Raw genomic sequence first — 21,282 nt, 5'->3', positions numbered from 1 at the left:
GCTTGGCCACTATTTGGGCAAGGCTGGGACATGTGACTAAAGATGTTACAGGTGAGCAGAGGAAGCTCCTTCTCATGCAGAAGCAGCCAGCGCCCACGTGCCAGGGGGTAGAGCTGGGTGGCGGGGCAGAAGGCTGTACCAGAAAAACTCTGGCACTGTAAGCAGTGCACATCTCCCCAAAACACTGGCTTTGTGGGTCCAAAAGTATCTCAGCAGATGAACACTGTGAACTGGAGATCTCGGGCAGGGCAGGACTACCTCGGTTGGGTAGAATGAGAAGGAGTTCTGCTCTGCTCTCTTACTCTGGGCTGGGAGCTAGAAATGCTGGGTCCTGATTTGGTTTTTGCAGGGACTCAGCCATGCCTCTCCATGTCGCAGTTTGACAGATGACCACATCTGCCCTGGGCTTCGTCCAGGGAGAAAACAAATTTGTAGGTGCATGAAAAAAGGGCGGGGGGAAGACAAATGCCAGAGAGGTGTAGGAAGCAGCTCTGCCTGGCCCTGCGTTCCCTGTCTCCTTATGGGACTGCCGCATGCTATGCTTAGTCCCTCGAGGCCGGCCCGTGAGGCCACCTCAGCTCCCACTGCTCCATCAGCTCTATTTCCCAGGGGCAACAGCTTAGAAGCAGGGAACAGGGCTCTGTGCCAACCACCAGGACCCTGGCATTCTCCTGCTATGAAGACGCAGCTGTTGAGTCCAGGACAGCCTTTGGTATAAGCTGCTGTGGGCCAGAGGGATGGTGGGTGTGGGAGCAGCCACAAAGGCCCCCTCACCCCCACCACAATGAAGCCACTTGGCCACCTGCTCCTGGCACCTAGCCAGCTTCTATCTCTTCCCTGCCTGGTTTGCCTTTTATAGAGGGGAGAGCACAGGTATTGAAGTCAGGCAGGCCTGGACTCAAATCCTCTTCCCTCTTCTCCCTGGCTGGTGTGTCTCTTTCACATGGAGCCCGAGTTTCCTTATCTATAAAGGGGATATAATGTCACAAGGGAGGCTGTGAGGGTCCAAACATGAATGCAAAGTGCCAAGTACAGTGTTTGGCACCACCGAGGCACTCAGCAAAAGGGTGCTCACGAGGGCACGACTTGTGAATGGGCCTCTTACTCAGACTTTGAGATTCTTGCTTTAGGTAGGCAAAAATGAAATGCTCGAAGCTGGGGAGGGAATTCTTATTGAGAAGCCCCGGCGGAACCGGAGCCTACAGCAGGAAAATGTAGCACGTGCGGGGCTGGAACCACCCTTCAGGGCTGACCATGGTCCAAGACAGAAGGTGGGAGGCAGGGCTGCCAAGCGGACCTCCAGGCCCATTCCTGGGGGAGCTGCATCCAGTGGAACCTCAGAGGCGCACGGGCCTGAGGCCTAGGGGAGGGACACTTTCCCTGGGACTGGCAATGGAATGGACTTCTTCAGGATAAAGGTCTTTCTGGTACCAGGCATTTTAGGAAGAGTGAATAAAGCCACTGGGCTTTTAGAAACATGAAGTTGGAGCAAGTCATCAAGGACTGGGTGGGCTGCCCCTTACTGTGCCATGTCCAGGCCATGAGACCCCTGCTGGAGTTTCTCCAGGTGATGGGCTCCAGGCCTGGAGGCCTTGGAGAGTCCTGGTCCCACTGCTGGGTGGCAATGCCATTGGCCAGGAGGAGTTCTCTTAAGGCAGGGATGCTGACATGGACAGAAAGCAAGGGCTGTGGCTGCTGAGCCTCCAGGGATGCCGTGATGGGAGGGATCAGACCCAGGGGCACCCGAGGCATCTGAAACTCACTCTCTGCCCAAGGGAGGCAAGAAGCCACGGTATCCCAGAGTCTGTCTGCCTTGGAAGCTGCGTGGAGAATGATAAATTAAGAGGTGTATTAAATATGCGGTAAAGCCAGCAAGGACCAGCGGGCCCTCTAGGCAGAAAGGGAGTTGGCTACGGCTTCTTTCTAAGATAGTTGGAAGGAATCCACCCTTCCCAAGAAGGGGCTCCACTCAGGACCTGGCAGAACCACCAGCCACTGCTGTTCTTCTCCCGGACTTCAAACACCGTCCCTTCCTGGAAGCTGCTGGTGTCTTTGTCTCCTTCAAAGCTGGCCACGGCCACATACAAAGAGTCCTTCAGGCCATCGGCATTGGGGACGGAGGCTACAGCTGCTTTCTCCCAGTTTTCTCCGATCTTGCCGGTCCCCCGTGGCCCCAGGCTGCCTTTGCTTCGAATATCATCCTCGCCCCCTAAAGAGTTGGAGAGAAAAGGTTTGGCTTTTGGAGGGACTTGGAGAGCATGGCCTGGGGTGGGAGCGGCCCTGCTTTCTTGGGCTTCACGCTGTGGACCTCTGATCTCTAGGAGAGGCCCGGCTGACGAAGAGGTTTTCTTGGGAGGGGGTGGTCTCCGGGGTGGGACCACAGGTCTCTGCTGGGGAGCCTCTTGGAGAGGAACAGGCGCGCTCTTAGACACAGGATCTGTGGTCTTGGCTGGCCTCGGAAAGGCTCTGCAGGACATCTCTTTTGGACTGAGCCCATCCGGTTTGCCCGTCCTGTCCTGGGTGCGGCCAGGCCCCTCTCCTGGGAGGAAGCTTCGGCTGGAGGCCACGTCTTGACCCCCTGCTGCCTGAGGGCTCTCCCCATCCAACAGTGACTTGTCCTGGGATTTGGCAGGCCTGAGCTTACTCCTGAGGTTGCAGATGTCGACTTGGTCTTCGCCCTGAGGTGGCTCTGTTTTGGGGGATGGAGCTGGTTTTGGCCTAACCTGAGGTCTGGACTTCAAGAAGGGATTCTGGGGAGTGGCTTCTGGCTTCTCCTCCGGCAGGTCAGTTTTGGATTTGGAGACAGGTCGCAGGTTGGGCTTCTTCACTTCCTTGGCCAAGACCTTGTGGCCACACTCCAGCCCCATGTCATTTTTCAGCTGGAGCAGTTTGCTTTTGTCAGGTTTGGGCTCTGGCCTCTTACTGTCCCGGGCTGGAGGGGCGTGCTTGGCTGGAACCATCGGCAAAATCACGCCCGGAGGCTTGGGGGCGGGGGCCCGGAGCTGCTGCGTCCTCTGCCGCTCACGCTCCAGCAGCTCCTCTTCCGACTTGATGATGGATTCCTTCCGCGGAGGGAGGCTGGGCTTCTCCTCCATGTCAGGGTCGGAGATCTCCTCATAGCCTGCTGACGCAGACATGTCTGAAGACGCCTTCCTCAGGACCTCCTTACCGCCCTTCCAGTCTTTAGACCACGGCAACCCTGAGTCCATGGCCCCATGTGGTGCCTCAGGCAGGGGCCGGGAGGGGCCCGTGGCTTCGCTGCCCATGCTGCTCTCTAGCGCTGCTGCATCCCCCAGCCGGAGCTGGGTCACCTCATGGGGCAGGGGAGCCAGAAAGTTGGGTCTCGAGGCATTGCTGGTCTTCTTGTACTTGTCAATGAAGGTTGCCGGGGCCCACCCTTCCTTATCTTCAATCTGAATGTACCACCAGCCACTCAAGTTTTTCTCGATCACCTGCAAGGGAGCATAGAGAAAGGCACTTGGGTGCGATGCCACAGCCAGCAGATGGAATGGTTTGGGAGAACCCAACTGGAGCTCTAGAAGCTGTCACTTTGTACTTAGCAGCAACTCCTGCAAGTACAAGGGGACCACCAATGGAGATGTTACCATGTTCTAGGAATCTTTTACTGGGGGTAGATTCTTGTCTAACTGAATTCCCCCTAAAGCATTCCATGAGACATGGATTTGCGTATAGGTACTTTTGTGTGTGTGTGTGAGACGGAGTCTCGCTCTGTCACCAAGCTGGAGTACAATGGCACGATCTTGGCTCACTGTGACCTCCGCCTCCCGGTTCAAGTGATTCTCCTGTCTCAGCCTCCCGAGTAGCTGTGACTACAGGTGCACACCACCACATCTGGCTAATTTTTGTATTTTTAATAGAGACGAGGTTTCACCATGTTGGCCAGGATGTTCTCAATCCCTTGACCTCATGATCTGCCTGCCTCAGCCTCCCAAAGTGCTGGGATTACAGGTGTGAGCCACCGCGCCCGGCTGGGTATAGGTACTTAATTTGAGAGCTGGTCCTAGAAAATACAAGTAAGGAAGTAGAGAGAGAAAGAAGGGAAGGAGGGAGGCCAATTATGAGCAAGTTATTGCTCTGGGCCATGGGGTTTGATCTGCCAGGGACCCTCAGAGAGACCATGAAGACAGTGCCTCAGAATGGTCCCTCTGGGGAGGTGCGCATTTATCTATTAACTCCCAGCCCCTCTCTACCCAGGGCATTAACTCCTCTCCCTTTCTGGGAAGCTGTCAGCTTGCAGGGACCTGTGTGTAGGTGCAGGTGAATTCAGGTGGATCAGGGCACTGGCAGTGCCTGTTATAATTCTAAAGACAACGCACAAGCCAAAGCTACCCTGGATCCTAGCTTCTCTGGGTAAGCACTGGATGAAAAAGTTAGCTAGTATTTATAGAGGCCACAACATATGAAAAATACCTGCCTTGGTCAGGTGTGGTGGCTCACAGCTCTAATCCAAGCACTTTGGAGGCTAAGGTGGGCGGATCACCTGAGGTCGGGAGTTCAAGACCAGCCTAACATGGTGAAACCCCATCTTTATATATATATGTAAGAAGAAAAATATCTACTGTTTTTTTGAGACAGAGTCTTGCTCTGTCACCCTGGCTGAAGTGCAGTGGCATGATCTCAGCTCTCTATAACACCTCCCAGGTTCAAGGGATTCTCATGCCTTAGTCTCCCAAGTAGCTAGGATTACAGGTGTGTGCCACCATACCTGGCTAATTTTTGTATTTTTAGTGGAGACAGGGTTTCACCATGTTGGCCAGGCTGGTCTCGAACTCCTGGCCTCAAGTGATCTGCCCGCCTCAACCTCCGAAAGTGCTGAGATTACCGGTGTGAGCTGCCACACCTGGCCTGAAAAATACCTATCTTTGAACACAGGAATTACACTCAGCTCTAAGAGATGCTCGTGTTTATAAACAGGGGACCTGGAGCTGGTGGAGTAGAGTAGAATTTCATCTCATCTCTGCTTCCCTGTGGATACTCGCCTGTCGGATGGAACGGTGGGTGGAATCACCCATGTTGTTTAAGATCTTGTTCTGTCTCTTGTCCAGCACTGTATGGCTGAATTTACACAGGTGAAAGGTGTGCTTGCTATTATGGGCTGAATTGTGTCCCCCTACCCAAATGTGTATGTTGAAGCCCTAACCCCCAGTACCTCCAAATGTGACTGCATTTGGTAACAAGGCCTTTAAAGAGGTGATTAAAGTTAAAATGAGTCATTAAGGTGGGCTGACAGAGTTTGGATGTTTGTCCCCACCCAAGTCGCACGTTGAAATGGAATCCCCAGTGTTGGCGGCAGGGGCTGGTGGGAGGTGTTTGGGTCATGGGGGTGGATCCCTCATGAGTGGCTCGGTGTCCTTCCCATGGTAATAAGTTCCCACGAGATCTGGTTGTTTAAAAAGTGTGTGGTGTCTCCTTGCTACTCTCTCTTGCTCCACTCTCACTATGTGACATGCCTACTCCTGCTGTGCCTTCTGCCATGGGTAAAAGCTCCCTGAGCCTCCCCAGAAGCCACGCAGATGCTGGCGCCATGTTTTCCATACAGCATGCCGAACTGTGAGTCAAGTAAACCTCTTTTCTTTATAAATTACCCAGTCTCAGGCATTTCTTTATAGCTATCCAAGAATGGCCTAATATATGGGCCCTAGTTCAATATGACTGATGTCCAGATAAGAAGAGGAGATTAGAAAACACACAGAGGCTGAGGGATGACCGCATGAGAAAGAGTGGGCAGGCATCCATATAGAAGCGAAGCAGAGAGGACACAGGAGAAACCAAACCTGCTGACACCTTGATCTTGAACTTCTGGCTTCCCAAACTGGGAGACAATAAACTGCTGTTGTTTGAGCCACGCCACCCAGTCTGGTATTTGTTTATGCAGCCAGCAGAGATGCACACTGCAATTCCCTGGTAGGCTCTCTCTGTACTTGGAAGACACCCTGTGAGTTGGGGACTGTCACCTCACTTTACACATGCAGAACTGAGCCTCGGGAGAGCTGACCGACACACAGCAGGTCATGTAGAAAGTCTGGCAATCGGAGGAGAGTCAAAGGCAGGAGGGTGGGCTTCGGAGTCACCCAATCTCACCTCTCAGAAGAGACCCTGCTTGGAGAAGGGCTATGTCTGGGGTGAGAAATTGCAGAAGGAGCAGAGATGGCTGCGGGCACACTGTGGCCCCTCTGGGAGAGGGATGCCAGCCACAGACTCAGCACCAGGATGCAAAGTCTGGGCTCTGGGCCTGCAGTCCTGGGTTCTAGTCTTGGCTTTTCCGCTTACTGCCTGAGAGGCCCGGGGCAAGCCGTGTGCCTCAGATTCCACATCACAGAAGGAAGCCGATAAGAACAATTTAACACCCACTTGTAGAATTTTTGGAGCCTCAAGCGCTAGGGCATACAACAGCACTTGATAAACGCTGTGCACTTGATAAACGCTGTGCACTTGATAAACGCTGTGCACTTGGTAAATGCTCCTGTGATCAAATCTGAGTGAAGGTCACGAGCCAGCGGGATGCACTTGACAGGCAGCACTTAATGAGTCCCACTGGAATCTCCAGGAAGGGCCACTGATAAATGTAAGCTCTTTATGTGAGGAAGACTGGCATCTTATCAACACTTGATAGCTCTGGTAAAAATTACAGGCCATGCTAGGCATACAAGTCGTTGTCAGCACATTCATAAATTCAACATTAATACTTAATTCTGTGAGAAACTGAAAATAGGATAATCAATATTAGATGTATCAGTAAGATTTGTCAAGCTTACACTCCATGCAAAGTGTTGTGGTAGAAGCTCTGAACACGTGTGTTCTGAACCATGATAAATCGAGTTTTCGTTTACTAGAGGGAGGCCACGAGCTACTATGAATAAAAGCAAATGTGAGATCAGAAGCCAGGCATGGTGGCTCACACCTGTAATCCCAGCACTTTGGGAGGCTGAGGTGGGCAGATCACCTGAGGTCAGGAGTTTGAGACTAGCCTGGCCAACATGATGAAACCCCATCTCTACTAAAACAAAAAACAGAAAACAACGCTGGGTGTGATGGTGGGCACCTATAATCCCAGCTACTTGGGAGGCTGAGGCAGGAGAATCATCTAAACTTGGGAGGCAGAAGTTGCAGTGAGTCAAGATTGGGCCATGGCACTCCAGCCTGGGCGACAGAGCAAGACTCCATCTCAAAAAAAAAAAAAAAAAAAAAAAAAAAAAAAAAAAATCACAAGAATGAGGGAAAAGAAAAGAGAGTGGGCTTTAAAACCAGAGAGTCCAGGGGGCAGGGGAAAAACAAAACAAACAAAACAACAGAGAGAGCTGGCTTCACCTCCCAACTCCACCGCTTACTAGCTGTGTTACTATAGGCAATTAATTTACCTAACGCCTCTGAGGCTCATCTATAAAACATGCCGACAGAAAAACAAAAAGAAAAACCCACGAACCAACGAACCAATGCCATGCTGCTGGTAGTGACGTCGTGGGACTTCTGTGAAGATCAGTTATCAAGGAGGTAAGGCGCCTGACACAGAAGAGGTGCAGAGATGAATACATTAGACCTCTGCCTTCCCGGGTGGCGTGGGGAGGATCTGACCAACTCTTACGATGACAGATGGACTTGGTGATACCTGTGATTGGCTCACCTGCTTCTGAAACTGTCTCAAGAACCATCTTTGCCGCGGGGCGCAGTGGCTCAAGCCTGTAATCCCAGCAGTTTGGGAGGCTGAGGCGGGTGGATCACGAGGTCAAGAGATCGAGACCATCCTGGTCAACATGGTGAAACCCCGTCTCTACTAAAAATACAAAAAATCAGCTGGGCGTGGTGGCGCGTGCCTGTAATCCCAGCTACTCAGGAGGTTGAGGCAGGAGAATTGCCTGAACCCGGGAGGCGGAGGTTGCGGTGAGCCGAGATCGCGCCATTGCACTCCAGCCTGGGTAACAAGAGAGAAACTCCATCTCAAAAAAAAAAAAAAAAAGAACCATTTTTGCCAAAGGGTTCCAAACCCTGGCCCTTGTTGCCATCCCCTTACTTATAGGTTTTCTTGGAAATATGAGAAAGAACTATCTTTAAGCTCCAACCCCATGAAGAAAGGAAAGAAAAATACAGGAAGAGAATCCAGGGAATAAAGCCAACAAGCAGAGGGAGTGGGAAGAAAAGGAGAGAGGAGAAGCAAGAATGGAGGTGGGAGGTGGTGAAGAAAGGCACACAGCCAGTCTCACAAGACCACATACTGCGGGATTTCATCTGTGTGAAATGTCTAAAACAGGCACCTCTATGGAGACAGGAAGTGGATCAGTGGCTGCCTAGGGCTGGCAGGGACGATTGAGGGGAAATGGAAGGTGACTGTTGATGGATAAGGGGTTTCTTTTTTTTTCTGGAATTAGATAGTCGTGAGGGTTGTGCAACCCTGTGAATATCATAAGCCACTGAATTTTTACACTTCAAATTGGTAAACTGTATGGTATGTGAACTATAAAACTGTTCATCTCCACCCACCCAATGAAGTAGGAGGTGACAGGGGAGAAGGAGGAGGTGATGCCTGGAATCAGGAACCACAAGTAGGCAAAGGAACACCAGGGCCACTCACCTCGACCTTCAGGCCTGCCTGGAAGCTGATGCCATCTGGGATGGTGGTTTGGAACTCGGCGATGGTGTAATACTCTTCCTCCACTTGGGGCGGGATGGGTGGCTTCGGCAGGTTGAGGCCTCGAGGCTGGTATGATCACACACAGTGTTATCCCCAATGCTAAGTGCACTCCTGTGACCCTGTGCCAGGGGAGACTGAGGGCCTGGGGCATGCAATCATCCTTACGAGGGTGCTGGGGACCTAGTTGGATTCTAAGGGACAACACAAATAGGACCACGCAGATTGTCATTTCCTCGGTAAGATCTCACTGGCCCATTGGCTTTAGGGAGATGAGAAGAAACATGGGGCATCTGGTTACAGTCATGAGAATTTGGCGCAAGACCGTATTCTCTGAAATAAGAGGCAGTGAGGGTTGTGGCAAGAACTTGGGTTTGTTGGTTAGATCCATTTGGGTTGGAAATGCTGACAATGGGAGTGACCTTGGGCAAATCAACCCCTTCTAGAGCCTCAGTTTTCTCTCCTGTAGAGTGGGCATAACAGTGTCTACCTGGTGAAGTTGTTCAAGTATTAAATGAGTTAATGATGTGAGGCACTCAGCACACTGCATGGCACGCAACAGGTGTTTGAGAAATGGCAGACATTAAAAAAAATACAATCCCGACAGCGCAAGACCCCCATCTCAAAAAAATTAAACAAAAAAACCCCCAAAACCCAACAACCCATTGTTCAAAGTACTGGCTAAAAAGGTGCCTAGAATTTTACAAAATGGAGTATGAACGCAGACATAGACGGAGTATCAACACAGATGATATTTGTGTCTCACCTCAGCTTGGGCCACGTTGCTTGACCCAAGAAGACCAATCTAAGACCCAGAGAAGGGCTCAGGGAGCAGAAAGCAGGTCCCAAGGCCCAACTGCCACGAGAGCACTCTGGCCCTGTGGGCAAACTGTTGCACCTGCCTGCCCCTCAGTCTTTCCACCTGAGAATGGGACTAGCGTTTATAGAGCCTGTTTCTCAAGGCTGTTGTGTGGACAGGCAAGAGAGCATTTCTGGGCTGAGTGTGGTGGCTCGCACCTGTAATCCAAGCACTTTGGAGGCCAAGGCGGGTGGATTCACCTAAGGTCAGGAGTTCAAGACCAGCCTGACCTGACCAACATGGTGAAATCCTGTCTTAAAAAAAATTTTTTTTTTGTTTACATAGGTGAGGTTAGAATTGCCTCAGTAATGCTGGACTGCCTCAGTAATGGCAGACTGCCTCGGTAATGATAAAATTTTAATATTTAAAAAAAAAAGAAAAAAAGAGCATTTCTGGAAGGGTGAGGGGTGTGTGAGGGGCTGGTAGACACCCTTCACAGCCTTCAAGTCAGTGGCCACTCCCCAGTAGCAAGGGTCGACTTACAATGGTCATGTCCCGGCGAGGAGGGGGTCTCTGCCTCATCTTTGGTGATCCTATGAAGAAATGAGAGCTTATTACACTCACGTGCAGAGTGCTACAGATGAGATTCCTGAGCTGGGCACCAGGACAGATCTATTCTCTCCTGCAGAAGATTGAACACAGGCGTTCACATGCTGCTGCAACCCTTCCTGCGAGAAGAGCCTGGGCAGGAAGGAGCTGCTCACGCGTGGCTCATGCTTGGCTCAGGACTCCCTCCATATAGTTTTTCCTGGATCTTTTCTACACAGGAGTGAAAGGGGATGGTGGTGAGTTCTCAAGTAATGAAAACTCTCCAGAAAGGGCAAAAAGCAAAGTCTTCAGAATAACACATGGATGGGTTCCAATCCAGCTCCAAGGCTCGCGGCTGCTGGCACTGGACAGATGACTGGACTCTCTGAGCCACAAGGCCCTCATCTGTAGAACTGGCATAGTGTGTGCCACCCAGGGCAGCGGTGAGGATAAAAGGAAACATCAGTGAAGCTCTTGGCATGTGGCAGGCGTACAATAAATGTTAAGTGCACCTGGTTTTGTGCTCTGGAACAGCCCAAACACAACAATACACAAACACACTGAACCAAACACACTTGGGCTGATGACTCAGGGGTTTATACTCTGGAGGGGGCTGCCCTAGCTCTGGGTCTCAGGGCCAGGAGGATGAGGACTTTGCAGTGGTCCAAGGCTCCTGGCTAAAGGCGGAATGTTGACCAGGTTCAGCACGGGTCCATACAGAAGGGTAGTTTAGAGTTGGGGTGTAGAGGAGATTGCTAATCCCTTAAATTCCCATTTACCTGTCTTCTACTAGAAAAAATAGCAACAGCGTTTTGGCCAAGACACTTAGCTGCCTATATAAAGACTTCATTTCCCAGACACCCTTGCAGCCAGGTATTGCCATGTGACTCAGTTCTGGCTAATGGGATGTGAGACAAAGCAGAAAGTGTGTAGCTTCTGAGCTGTGCCCCCATTTCTCCCCCACTGCTTTTCATTGGCTGGACTTACAGTAGTGAGCCATTCTGGATGAGATGGATGAGGGCAACATGACACATGCAGAGTGATAAGACTCTTGATTGCCCAGAGCTGCCATACCAGCTCTGGACATATACACAGAGTATTTTGTGAAAAAGAAATACATACCTAGATTAACCTAGATTATTTGAGCCACTGTTATTGGATGTGGGTATATGTGTGCACTCAGTGGTGGTGGGGGGGTGTCTTTGTTTTAGCATCTGAATCTATCTATCTATCTACCTATCTATCTATCTATTTTTTGAGAGATAGAGTCTTGCTCTGTTGCCCAGGCTGGAGTGTAGTGGTGCAATCACAGCTCACTGCAGCCTTAATCTCCTGGGCTCAAGTGATCCTGCCGCCTCAGCCACCCTAGTAGCTGGGACTATAGGTGCATGCCACCATGCCCAGCTAGTTAAAAAAAAAAATTTTTTTTTGGTAGATAGGGTGTCTCACTACATTGCCTAGGCTGGTCTCAAACTCCTGGCCTCAAGTGGTCCTCCAGCCTCAGCCTCCCAAGGCACTGGGATTACAGTTCTGAGCCACTGAGCCCAGCCTGAACCTATATACTAACAAAGACATTGAGGTTGCAGAGTTTCATATGCTCCTGTAGTCTTAATGGGAATACACCTATCCTCTTGGCCATGATTGACAGATTAGAATCACACAAACTCAGCTGGATGTGGTGGTTCACACCTGTAATCCCAGTACTTTGGGAGCCTGAGGTGGGTGGATAACCAGGTCAGGGGTTCAAGACCAGCCTGACCAACATGGTGAAATCCTGTCTCTACTTAAAAATACAAAAATTAGCTGGTAGTGGTGGGTAGCTATAATCCCAGCTACTTGGGAGGGTGAGGTAGGAGAATTGCTTGAACCTGGGAGGTGGAGGTTGTAGCGAGCCGAGAGCACACCATTGCACTCCAGCCTGGGTGACAGAATGAGACTCTGTCTCAAAAAAAAAAAAAAAAAAAAAAGAATCACACAAACTCGGGGCTGGCCAGAACTCCCACCACAGCACGTGAGAAAACATGATCAGGCTGGGCATGGTGGCTCACGACTGTAATCCAAACACTTTGGAGGTCAAGGCGGGCGGATCACCTGAGGTCAGGAGTTCAAGACCAGCCTGACTAATGTGGTGAAACTCCATCTTAAAAAAAAAAAAAAGAAAGAAAACATGATGAGTGACTTCTCAGGGCAGCTGAGCAGAGTATGAAGCTTGAGGGACTGAAGGTTGAGGGACTGAAGAAATTCATTGCTACTTAAAAATAGTGGGGAGAAGCCCAGCCAGGGGTGGTGGCTCTGTGGGTAGCTCAAAGTACTTTCTTAACAGACAGAGTCCACTGCCCTGCATGACCAAGACAGGATCATGGGCACTGTGCATGAGTCCCGGGCACCAGTGTGCCCATGCAGACATGGTACGGTAGCCAGTGTGACCAGGCTGACCACAGTAATGAACTCTACTCTCAGGTGTGCTGGGAACATTAAATAGTAAAATATACACCAGGAGGCTTTGAATATACACTAGGAGGCAAGATGGGAGAGGCACTGGTGCCGTAGTAAACCCTACAGGGTCGTCTTCTTCCTCTGGCTTAGAAACAAGGCCACATGGAGGAATGGAGGGCACAGCACTGCCAGGTTCAAGTCCCTGTCGCTGACGTCTGCTAGCTGGGGGCCTTGGGCACACCCTCTCACCCGTCAGACTCCCAATCTGTAAAACAGAAAAAGTAGCAATTCCCTCAAAGGTAGTTAGGAGTCGTCGATGAGACTGATTAGAAGGTTTCTGCCATGTAGCAAGTGCTTGAAAAATAGTAGCCAGTGTGGCGACTGTGAGATAGTGGAAAGGATGTCACCTGGGGTAGGAAAGCAACAGCTCTTTTTTTTTTTTGAGATGGAGTCTCGTTCTTGTCACCCAAGTTAGACGCAATGGTACGATCTTGGCTCACTGCAACCTCCACCTCCCAGGTTCAAGCAATTCGCCTGCCTCAGCCTCCTGAGTAGCTGGGATTGCTGGTGCCTGCCACCACACCCGCCTACTTTTTGTATTTTTGGTAGAGACGGGGTTTCACCATGTTGGCCAGGCTGGTCTCGAACTCCTGACCTCAGGTGATCCACTCACCTCAGCCTCCCCAAGTGTTAGGATTATAGGTGTGAACCATTGCGCCCGGCCAGCAATGCCTCTTGACTCAGATTCTGCAACTCACGGGCTGAGTGATCTGCAACAAGTTATCTGGGGTTTCTGAGCCTGTTTTCTTATCTAGAGGATGGTGGGGTGGGCAGCTGGGCAGCTGGGCCACTGTGAGGATGAGGGATGATGTGAGGAGTCCTAAGCACAGAGCTGGCACACAGGGGGCCACGAGCATTGGGAGCTTGGGTGGGCATCACTCACTCTGCTTGGCATCGCTGTCGGGCACCGGGCGGCCTTCAAACCTCCCATCCTTCTGGCTGCTGAGCAGCTCCTTCTCCCTGCCCACCACGTTTGGTTGCCGGGAAACACCATCCGAGTCGAGGGCACCCAGATGGGCGGGTGAGCCGGGACCTGGCTTTGGGGGCAAGGGCTCCCCACTGTTCTTCTTTAGGTAGGAGGCAGGGGCCCAGCCTTCTTTGCCCTGGTACCTGTGAGGAGGAGGAAGGATGCTGTCAAACTGTTTTGCCAGGCCCAAGGGAAGAAGGCTTGCTCCTACTGGGAATCACATGACAGGTCCCAGGGAGCAGGAACAGGTTGTGACTGCCCAGAGCCAGAGGTTGGCACACCATGCACTTCCTCTTGATGGAGCCTAAGCCCTCAGCTTGGCATTTTCAAGGCCTTTCCAACCCGGCCTCTACTTTCCCCCTCACAGCACCCTCCATGTCCCACCCACCCAGAAAGGCTGGGCTTGGAAGCTCTGTGCTTTGCTGCCTCTTCCCTCCAGCCCCATTTCTGGGGCCGAAGCCTGGCATAGACAGCCGGAGCTCTGTTCACGCTGGCTAACACGGAGATTAAACACGTTTTCACATGGGATTAGCAGGTCAAGGGCTGGGTCCAGGGCTTACCAAGTGTCAGCTGGCCGTCACTAAACTGCAGAGTGATTGAGAACTTGACAGAACAGCTTGGTGTCCTCCCAAAAGGGAATTCGATGAGTGTCATCATCACCTAATCTTCTGCAGGACAGATTCAGTTTTTGAGCTAGGGTCTCCCTGTCATCCAGGCCAGAGTGCCGTGGTTCAATCATGGCTCACTGCAGCCTTGAACTCCTGGGCTCAAGCAATCCTCCCATCTCAGCCTCCTATGTAGCTGGAATTACAGGTACATGCCACCATGCCCAGCTATTTATTTATTATTGCTTCTTGTAGAGATGGGGTATTGCTGTGTTGCCCAGGCTGGTCTCAAGCTCCTGAACTCAAGGGTTCTTCCTGTCTCAGCCTCCCAAAGTGTTGGGATTACAGGCATGAGCCACCATGCCTGGCAAGATTTCAGTTTAACAGCAATGATCAGAGGGGTCAATGCAGACCAGGGGTGTGCTGCAGTCAGTCACACCAGCTGTGACAGCCAGTCGGGCACATCTCTCCCAATCTCTACACTTGGTCACATCACACTGATAGCTTGAAATCGACCACAGTGGCAGTATTTGCACCGTGGCAACTGGTGAACATCATAACTCACAGTACTTTTCCTTGGAGAGCTGGTTGTTAAACATTTACCAGCACCCACAAAACAGGTGTCCAGACCTTTGGGGAAAGCTGAATAGACCCAAAGGTAGGGCCAAAATTCTTGTCAAGAATTAATTCAAGAACTAAATAGCACTGGGTTTTAATGCAAAAAAAAAAAAAAAAAAAAAAAAAAAAAGTTCTTTCTTGACTGGAAGCAAATTTAAAAGGAGGTAGAACTCTGCAGTTTAGTGTCTATCAATATTAAACTACGTGCTGAGAGGGAATATCCTAATTAGAAGATGTCAGGCTGTATATCTGTATATAACCCACACCCTCAGTGTGACACTGTTCATTGTTTGGGGACACAGAGACGTAAGATGGGAGGTGATGTACAGTGCTGAGTGGGCTCTGAAATCCTGACTGCCATTTTCCAGCTTCAGTCAAATCTTCAGATGATGGCAGCCCTTATTGACTTCCTAACTGCAACCCCGGGAGAGATCATGAGTTTAATTAAGCTACTCTTGAATTCCAGAGCCACTAAGTTTTGGGACAATTTATTATGTAGCAAGATAACATACTATTCAATAAATGTTATCCCTTTTATTTTTTTTGAGATAGAGTTTCACTTTTGTTGCCCAGGCTGGAGTGCAATGGCGTGATCTTGGTTTATTGCAACCTCCACCTCTCGGGTTCAAGTGATTCTCCTGCCTCAACCTCCCAAGTACCTGGGAGTACAGGCATGCGCTACCATTCCCAGCTAATTTTGTATTCTTAGTAGAGACAGGGTTACTCCATGTCCGTCAGGCTGGCAAACTCCTGACCTCAGGTGATCTGCTCGCCTTGGCCACCCAAGGTGTTGGGATTACAGGTGTGAGCCACCATGCCTAGCTGTTTGTTATGCTTAAAAAAAAAAATTAATGTCTTTAATTTTAGAGATGGAGTCTTGCTGTGTTGCCTAGCCTGGAGTGGCACCATCATGGCTCATTGCAGCCTCAAACTCCTGGACTGGAGCGATCCTCCTGCCTCAGCCTTCTGAGTAGCTGGGACTACAGGCATGCAGCACCATGCCTGGCTAATTTAAAAGATTTTTATATAGAGATAGGATCTTGCTATGTTGCCTGGGCTGGTCTTGCTTTCCTGGCCTCAAGTGATCCTCCTGCCTTACCTCCTAAAGTACTGGGATTATAGGCATGAGCCACTGTGCCTGGCCCATGTTTGCTATTTGAGATGGTTTGGCTGTGTCCCCACTGAAATCTCAACTCGAACTGTAACTCCCAGAATTCCCAGGTGTTGTGGGAGGGACTCAGGGGGAGGTAACTGAATCATAGGGCTGCTTTCCCATGCTATTCTCGTGAGAGTGAATAAGTCTCACGAGATCTCATGGTTTTATCAGAGGTTTCTGCTTTGGCTTCTTCCTCATTTTCTCTTGCTGCCACTGTGTAAGAAGAGGTGCTTTTTGCCTCCCGCCATGATTCTGAGGCCTCCCCAGCCATGTGGAACTGTAAGTCCAATCAAACCTTTTCTTTCCCAATGTTGGGTATGTCTTTATCAGCAGTGTGAAAACAGACTAATACACTATGACTATCATTATCCTTCTTCAAATTTAAGTTCTGAGATCTCCCCCAGGAGATCTTCCTGACCCCCAAGCTGAGGAGCCCCTCTTCTGTATACCAAAGTCCCCATGCATCCCTCCAACACACGGCCAACCACCTGCTCTATCACTGTTTATGGGTTTGTCTTCTTCACTGGGTGGTGTGAGCTTCTGTGTCTCGCTCACTGCTGACTCCCCAGCTCCCAGAACACGGGACTGGGCCCAACAGAGATTCTTGGTGTGTGTTCGCTGAATGAATGAATGAATGTATTACTACATGCTCAGCTTTCTGGAAGTGGCCTGAAGGTCCTGAGACAATCACGGTGCAGACACTAGATCACAGGAACGTTGGCTTCCTCTCTCGCCCTAATTTCCTGTGGCCACACCCTGCTTATTGGGGGTGATGAGGAGGGGTTCCCAGGACTTTTATTACTAAAGTTGGAGAAGTAGCTGGGTGTGGTGGCTCATGCCTATAATCCCAGCACTTTGGGAGGCTAAGGTGGGTGGATCACAAGGTCAGGAGTTTGAGACCAGTCTGGCCAACATAGTGAAACCCCGTCTCTACTAAAAGTGTGAAAAAATTAGCCAGGTGTGGTGGTGTGTGCCTGTAATCCCAGCTACTTGGGAGGCTGAGGAAGGAGAATCGTGTGAACCTGGGAGGTAGAGGTTGCAGTGAGCTGAGATTGTGTCATTGCACTCCAGCCTGGGCGACAGTGTGAGTCTGTCTCAATAAATAAATAAATAAATAAATAAAAAATAAATAAATAAAACTGAGGAAATCCCAGGCAAGTCAGGATGAGCTGGCCACCCTGCCTGCCTATTTCATCATATAGGTGATGATTTCATCACATAGGTGAGGCTCTGATTTCATCACATAGGTGAAAGCTACGAAAGGTGTTTGGAATGCAGATGCCCTGCTTTTACCGTTGGACTTTGAGAGATGAAGGCAGATTATCAGCTTAGGATGAATTACAGTCCGTGACATGTTTATGCTCCATCTTGTTCTCAGAATGGGGCTGGAGGGGGCAGCTTTGGTCTTCAACCACTCATTATGAGAAACATCTGGAGGTGGAAACCAGCCTTGCTTAATGGGGTTGCTGCTATCTGTGGTTCAGTTGTTTGGAGAAGGTTTTGCTTATTACGGACTTTTAGGGAAGGATATGGGTAGGGAGGGAGACCAAACAACCCAGAGGAGAAGTATCCTTTTATGGTTCAGGCGGAAACTTCACCCAGATGCAATCACTTACTGACCTCTCTGAAGCCGGAGCCCATGTGACCCCAAACCCACCCAGTGACAGCGGGAGGCAGTGGCGGGTACCTGATCTTCCACCAGCCTTCCAGGTTTTTCTGGATGACCTCCACCACAGCCCCTCTCTCCAGGTTCATTTCATCCTGGTCCCGAGCTGTGTACGGGTAGATGACTGTGTACTTCTCCTCTGTGGGGACAAAAGGAAGCTGGGGTCAGAAGAAGACACCAAGAGGCCTGGGAGGCTGCAATCCCTGTGATGGCCTTGCTCATCGGAGGGAAGATTTCCTCCAGAGAGTTCTGGGCACACACCTGGCCCCAACCTAGCCCTGGATGGCCCTGCAGGTAGCAACAGAACACAGGATAAAGGGCAGGTCTCTAGCCCTCTGAAACCCCTCAGAGCCACACACTCAGCCTCACCTGCTCAATCTGTGCTTCGAGATCACCTTCCTCGACCACCTTACACAGTATTTCCATCCATGGCATTCTCATCCCCCTTATCCCAATTTATTGCCCGCCACCCGTACCAGGAATTATTTGGCTTATTTATTGTGTTTCGTAAGGGTGTGTCTCTTTCCTCTGCTAGAATATGAACGCCATGAAGGCAGGGCTTTGTCTGTCTTATGCATTCCTATGTCTCCAGCACTGGGCATGGTGCTTGGAATGTTTAGCAAATCAGTCAATATGCAGTAAATGAGCAAGACCTGAAGCCCCGGTGGGAGCCACTTTGATCACACAGAGGGGGTTAAGCTGTCTGCGGCTCTTTACCAGCTCCTGCTGGTGGAGAAGCCGAACTTTGGCAGTGAAGGGTTTCAGGCTGAAATCACTCCCAAGGAGGACACGGCTCATGATTTTCATTACCTTGCTGGTGGCTGATCTTCACTTTTTATTATGTTCAAGTCTTTGAATTCGGCCATGCTCAAAGCCTGAACTTTCATTCTTGTGACTGGAATGTCTTCTGCCCCACTCTCTGCGGTCCCCCTGACCCCTGAAGCCGTTCGACCATCCTTATGGCCTCACCCTCCTCCCTGAGAGCAGCCCACAGCTGTGTCCCCTCCCACAGTAGCCCTGGAGGGCCTGGGCTCAGCGGGTCGGCTTGCTCATCATCGCACTCTGGCAGGGTGTCCCACAGAGCCAGGAACAGCTCCCACCCGCAATGTTATCTGCTATGGCAGCTGAAATGGAGAAAAATGGATTTGTGTCTCAAGGGAGCCAGGCAAGGCAAGGAGAGGGCTCTTTTGTTTTGGTTACATTTCTGCCCCCGGTGAGTGCCTGAGCCAGCTGTGGCCTGGTGTCATGGTTAATATGCTGCTGCAGACGCTATCTCTTTGGGAAAACACCACATGCCGTCTGAGGCCTGCCCAGCTGGTGCAGAGGCAGGCGGAAAACACACAGGGCGTTTATTTACTGATTGATCTAGCCTGCTGACCTGCTCGGTGGGGGGTGAGCTGACTCAGGCTGCACATATCCTGTGCTCAGCACAGGCAGCTGCCCCCTCCTTCGTGGAAGCTGCAGGCTGGACTGCTGGGCTGGAAGCGGTGGAGGAAGAATCCAACCCTAGGTGCACAGAAGTTCTGTTTGGTCCAGGTGGGAAAGGGTGCCACCTGGGTCTCAGAATGAGTGCAGTCAGTCCTATGAGCCTGGACTCCTGGGGCCCGCACCCTTCAGCTGAGCTGCACGGAAGGATTTTCTATCACTGGAGTCCCTCTCTGAGATCCATGGGATGCTCAGTGATTGCACACACAGCAGAGGCTGGAAGACCTGTGGACTGCATGCCTGCGGAGGCTTCCTCCCTCGCGTGCATTTGCCCTTCCTCTGGTGGTGCTATCAGCCTCTCTCCCCATGGCTTAGTGAGGCCAAGCTCACCACCTCCTGGAGGGAAGGAGTAGGTGTGAGACCCTGACCTGGCCAAAGTGTTGCAACTCCCAGCCACTGTGACTGGCTTCATGGATGGCAAGTGACCCTAGTGGGTCAGCTGGAAACAATCCTAGGACTTGTGTTGAAGGAGAAGCTCTTTCTTTGGTGATGTCCCTGAAAGGTACTTGGAACTGCTGTCATCACGAGAGAATGGTGCCAACAAGCAGAGAGGTGGTGAGAGTTCCAGGTCCTGATGACAGTGTCAACCCCCTGGATCCAGCTCTGCCTGAAGCTAGCCCTACCCTGGGTTTTTCAGTGATATAAGTCAATATACTTCCCCTTTTGCTTAGCCTGGTTTATGTGGATTTCTTTCCCTTGCAAGTCAAATGAGCCTGAATGAAGAAACAGGTCACTGGTTCAGCCTTATAGAAACCCGCCGGCATCATTTTTTAACCCGAGACACTTTAGAGCCCCAAGGCCAACAATACCCCAGGCCCACTCCTCCCAAACCCACATGCCAACAACATACACGTCACACAAGACAGACGAGATCACTGTTTCTCACATGCAACAAGCACGGGCGGTCCCAGAGCAGGGAGGCTCATGCAGGTGCAGGGACCTGGCTCCAAACACCAAACGGGGAAGAAAACTCCGAGGTAGGCACCTTGACGCCAGCTGATGGCATACAAGTCCCCCAGAGTCCGGCGGCGGCCCACGGGCCGGGGCAGAGACCAATACCTCCATGAGACTGGATGGGCAGCATGTAGGGGGGAAGGGCAGAGGGCAGAGGTAAGAAGAAAGCACCACAATGTGTAGAGGCAAAGGTGGCACGAAGCACATGTCCCCACCCGGGATAGCATTATTTCTGAGTCTATTCCAAGCCCCAGACATCTTAGGAAGACCAAGTTCCTCGTATTAATTGTGAACTGGGGTGAAGAGGCTTCCAGTAGACATAATTCCATTCCTAGCATGTATAAAGAGGTGCTAGGCTGAGGTGGGAGGATCACTTGAGCCCAGGAGTTCACGGCTGCAGTGAGCCATGATCATGCCACTGCACTCCAGCCTGGGTGACAGAGCGAGACCCCATCTCAAAAAAACAAAAACAAAAACAAAAACAAAAACAAACAGACAAACAAACAAAAAAAAACGCCAGGTGCTGTGGCTTACGCCTGTAATCCCAGCACTATGGTAAGAGTCCGAGGCCAGCCTGGCCAACATGGCAAAAACCTGTCTCTACTAAAAACACAAAAACTAGCTGGGTGTGGTGGTGCCTATAATCCCAGCTACTCAAGAGGCCGAGACAGGAGAATTGCTTGAACCTGGGAGGTGGAGGTTGCAGTGAGCTAATGCCACTGCACTCTAGCCTAGGCAACAGATAGAGACTCCATCTCAAAAAACAAAACAAAACAAAACAAAAAAAGGTACCACGTGTGGTTGAGGGAAGAAAATAAATGTACAAACTCAGGAAAATGTGGTCTTCTGGCCGGGCGCGGTGGCTCAAGCCTGTAATCCCAGCACTTTGGGAGGCCGAGGCGGGTGGATCACAAGGTCAAGAGATCGAGACCATCCTGGTCAACATGGTGAAACCCCGTCTCTACTAAAAATACCAAAAAATTAGCTGGGCATGGTGGCGCGTGCCTGTAATCCCAGCTACTCAGGAGGCTGAGGCAGGAGAATTGCCTGAGCCCAGGAGGCGGAGGTTGCGGTGAGCCGAGATCGCGCCATTGCACTCCAGCCTGGGTAACAAGAGCGAAACTCCGTCTCAAAAAAAAAAAAAAAAAAAAAAAAAAAAAAAAAAATGTGGTCTTGTTCTCGTCTTCTGGCTGTGTGACCCTGGGCAGGTCTCCTTCCTCTCAGACCTCATTTCCTCATCTGTAAAATCGGGACTGTCGTGAATGCCTGACAGAGGCGCTCTCACGGTGGTCATCATGAACCAT

The 21,282-nt window shown here is 50.8% G+C and overlaps 1 protein-coding gene across 1 annotated transcript in view; it reads right to left on the bottom strand.

The window, feature by feature from the left end:
• Positions 1-1,910: 1,910 nt before the first annotated feature.
• SH3PXD2B (SH3 and PX domains 2B) overlaps positions 1,911-21,282 on the bottom strand; it is a 107,058-nt gene continuing 87,686 nt past the window's right edge. The window contains exons 9-13 of the mRNA XM_039460674.2: positions 17,561-17,678; positions 13,411-13,637; positions 9,987-10,036; positions 8,588-8,713; positions 1,911-3,452 (exon numbers count right to left, since the gene is read on the bottom strand). Of these exons, the coding sequence (XP_039316608.1) occupies positions 1,911-3,452; positions 8,588-8,713; positions 9,987-10,036; positions 13,411-13,637; positions 17,561-17,678 (2,063 nt within the window). The remainder of the gene's footprint in view (positions 3,453-8,587; positions 8,714-9,986; positions 10,037-13,410; positions 13,638-17,560; positions 17,679-21,282) is intronic.

The sequence above is a fragment of the Saimiri boliviensis genome, chromosome 20 (genome assembly GCF_048565385.1).
Source record: "Saimiri boliviensis isolate mSaiBol1 chromosome 20, mSaiBol1.pri, whole genome shotgun sequence".
NCBI lineage: Eukaryota > Metazoa > Chordata > Mammalia > Primates > Cebidae > Saimiri > Saimiri boliviensis.
The sequence above is the reverse complement of the archived record's forward strand: the minus strand, read 5'-3'. Positions and strand labels throughout refer to the sequence as shown.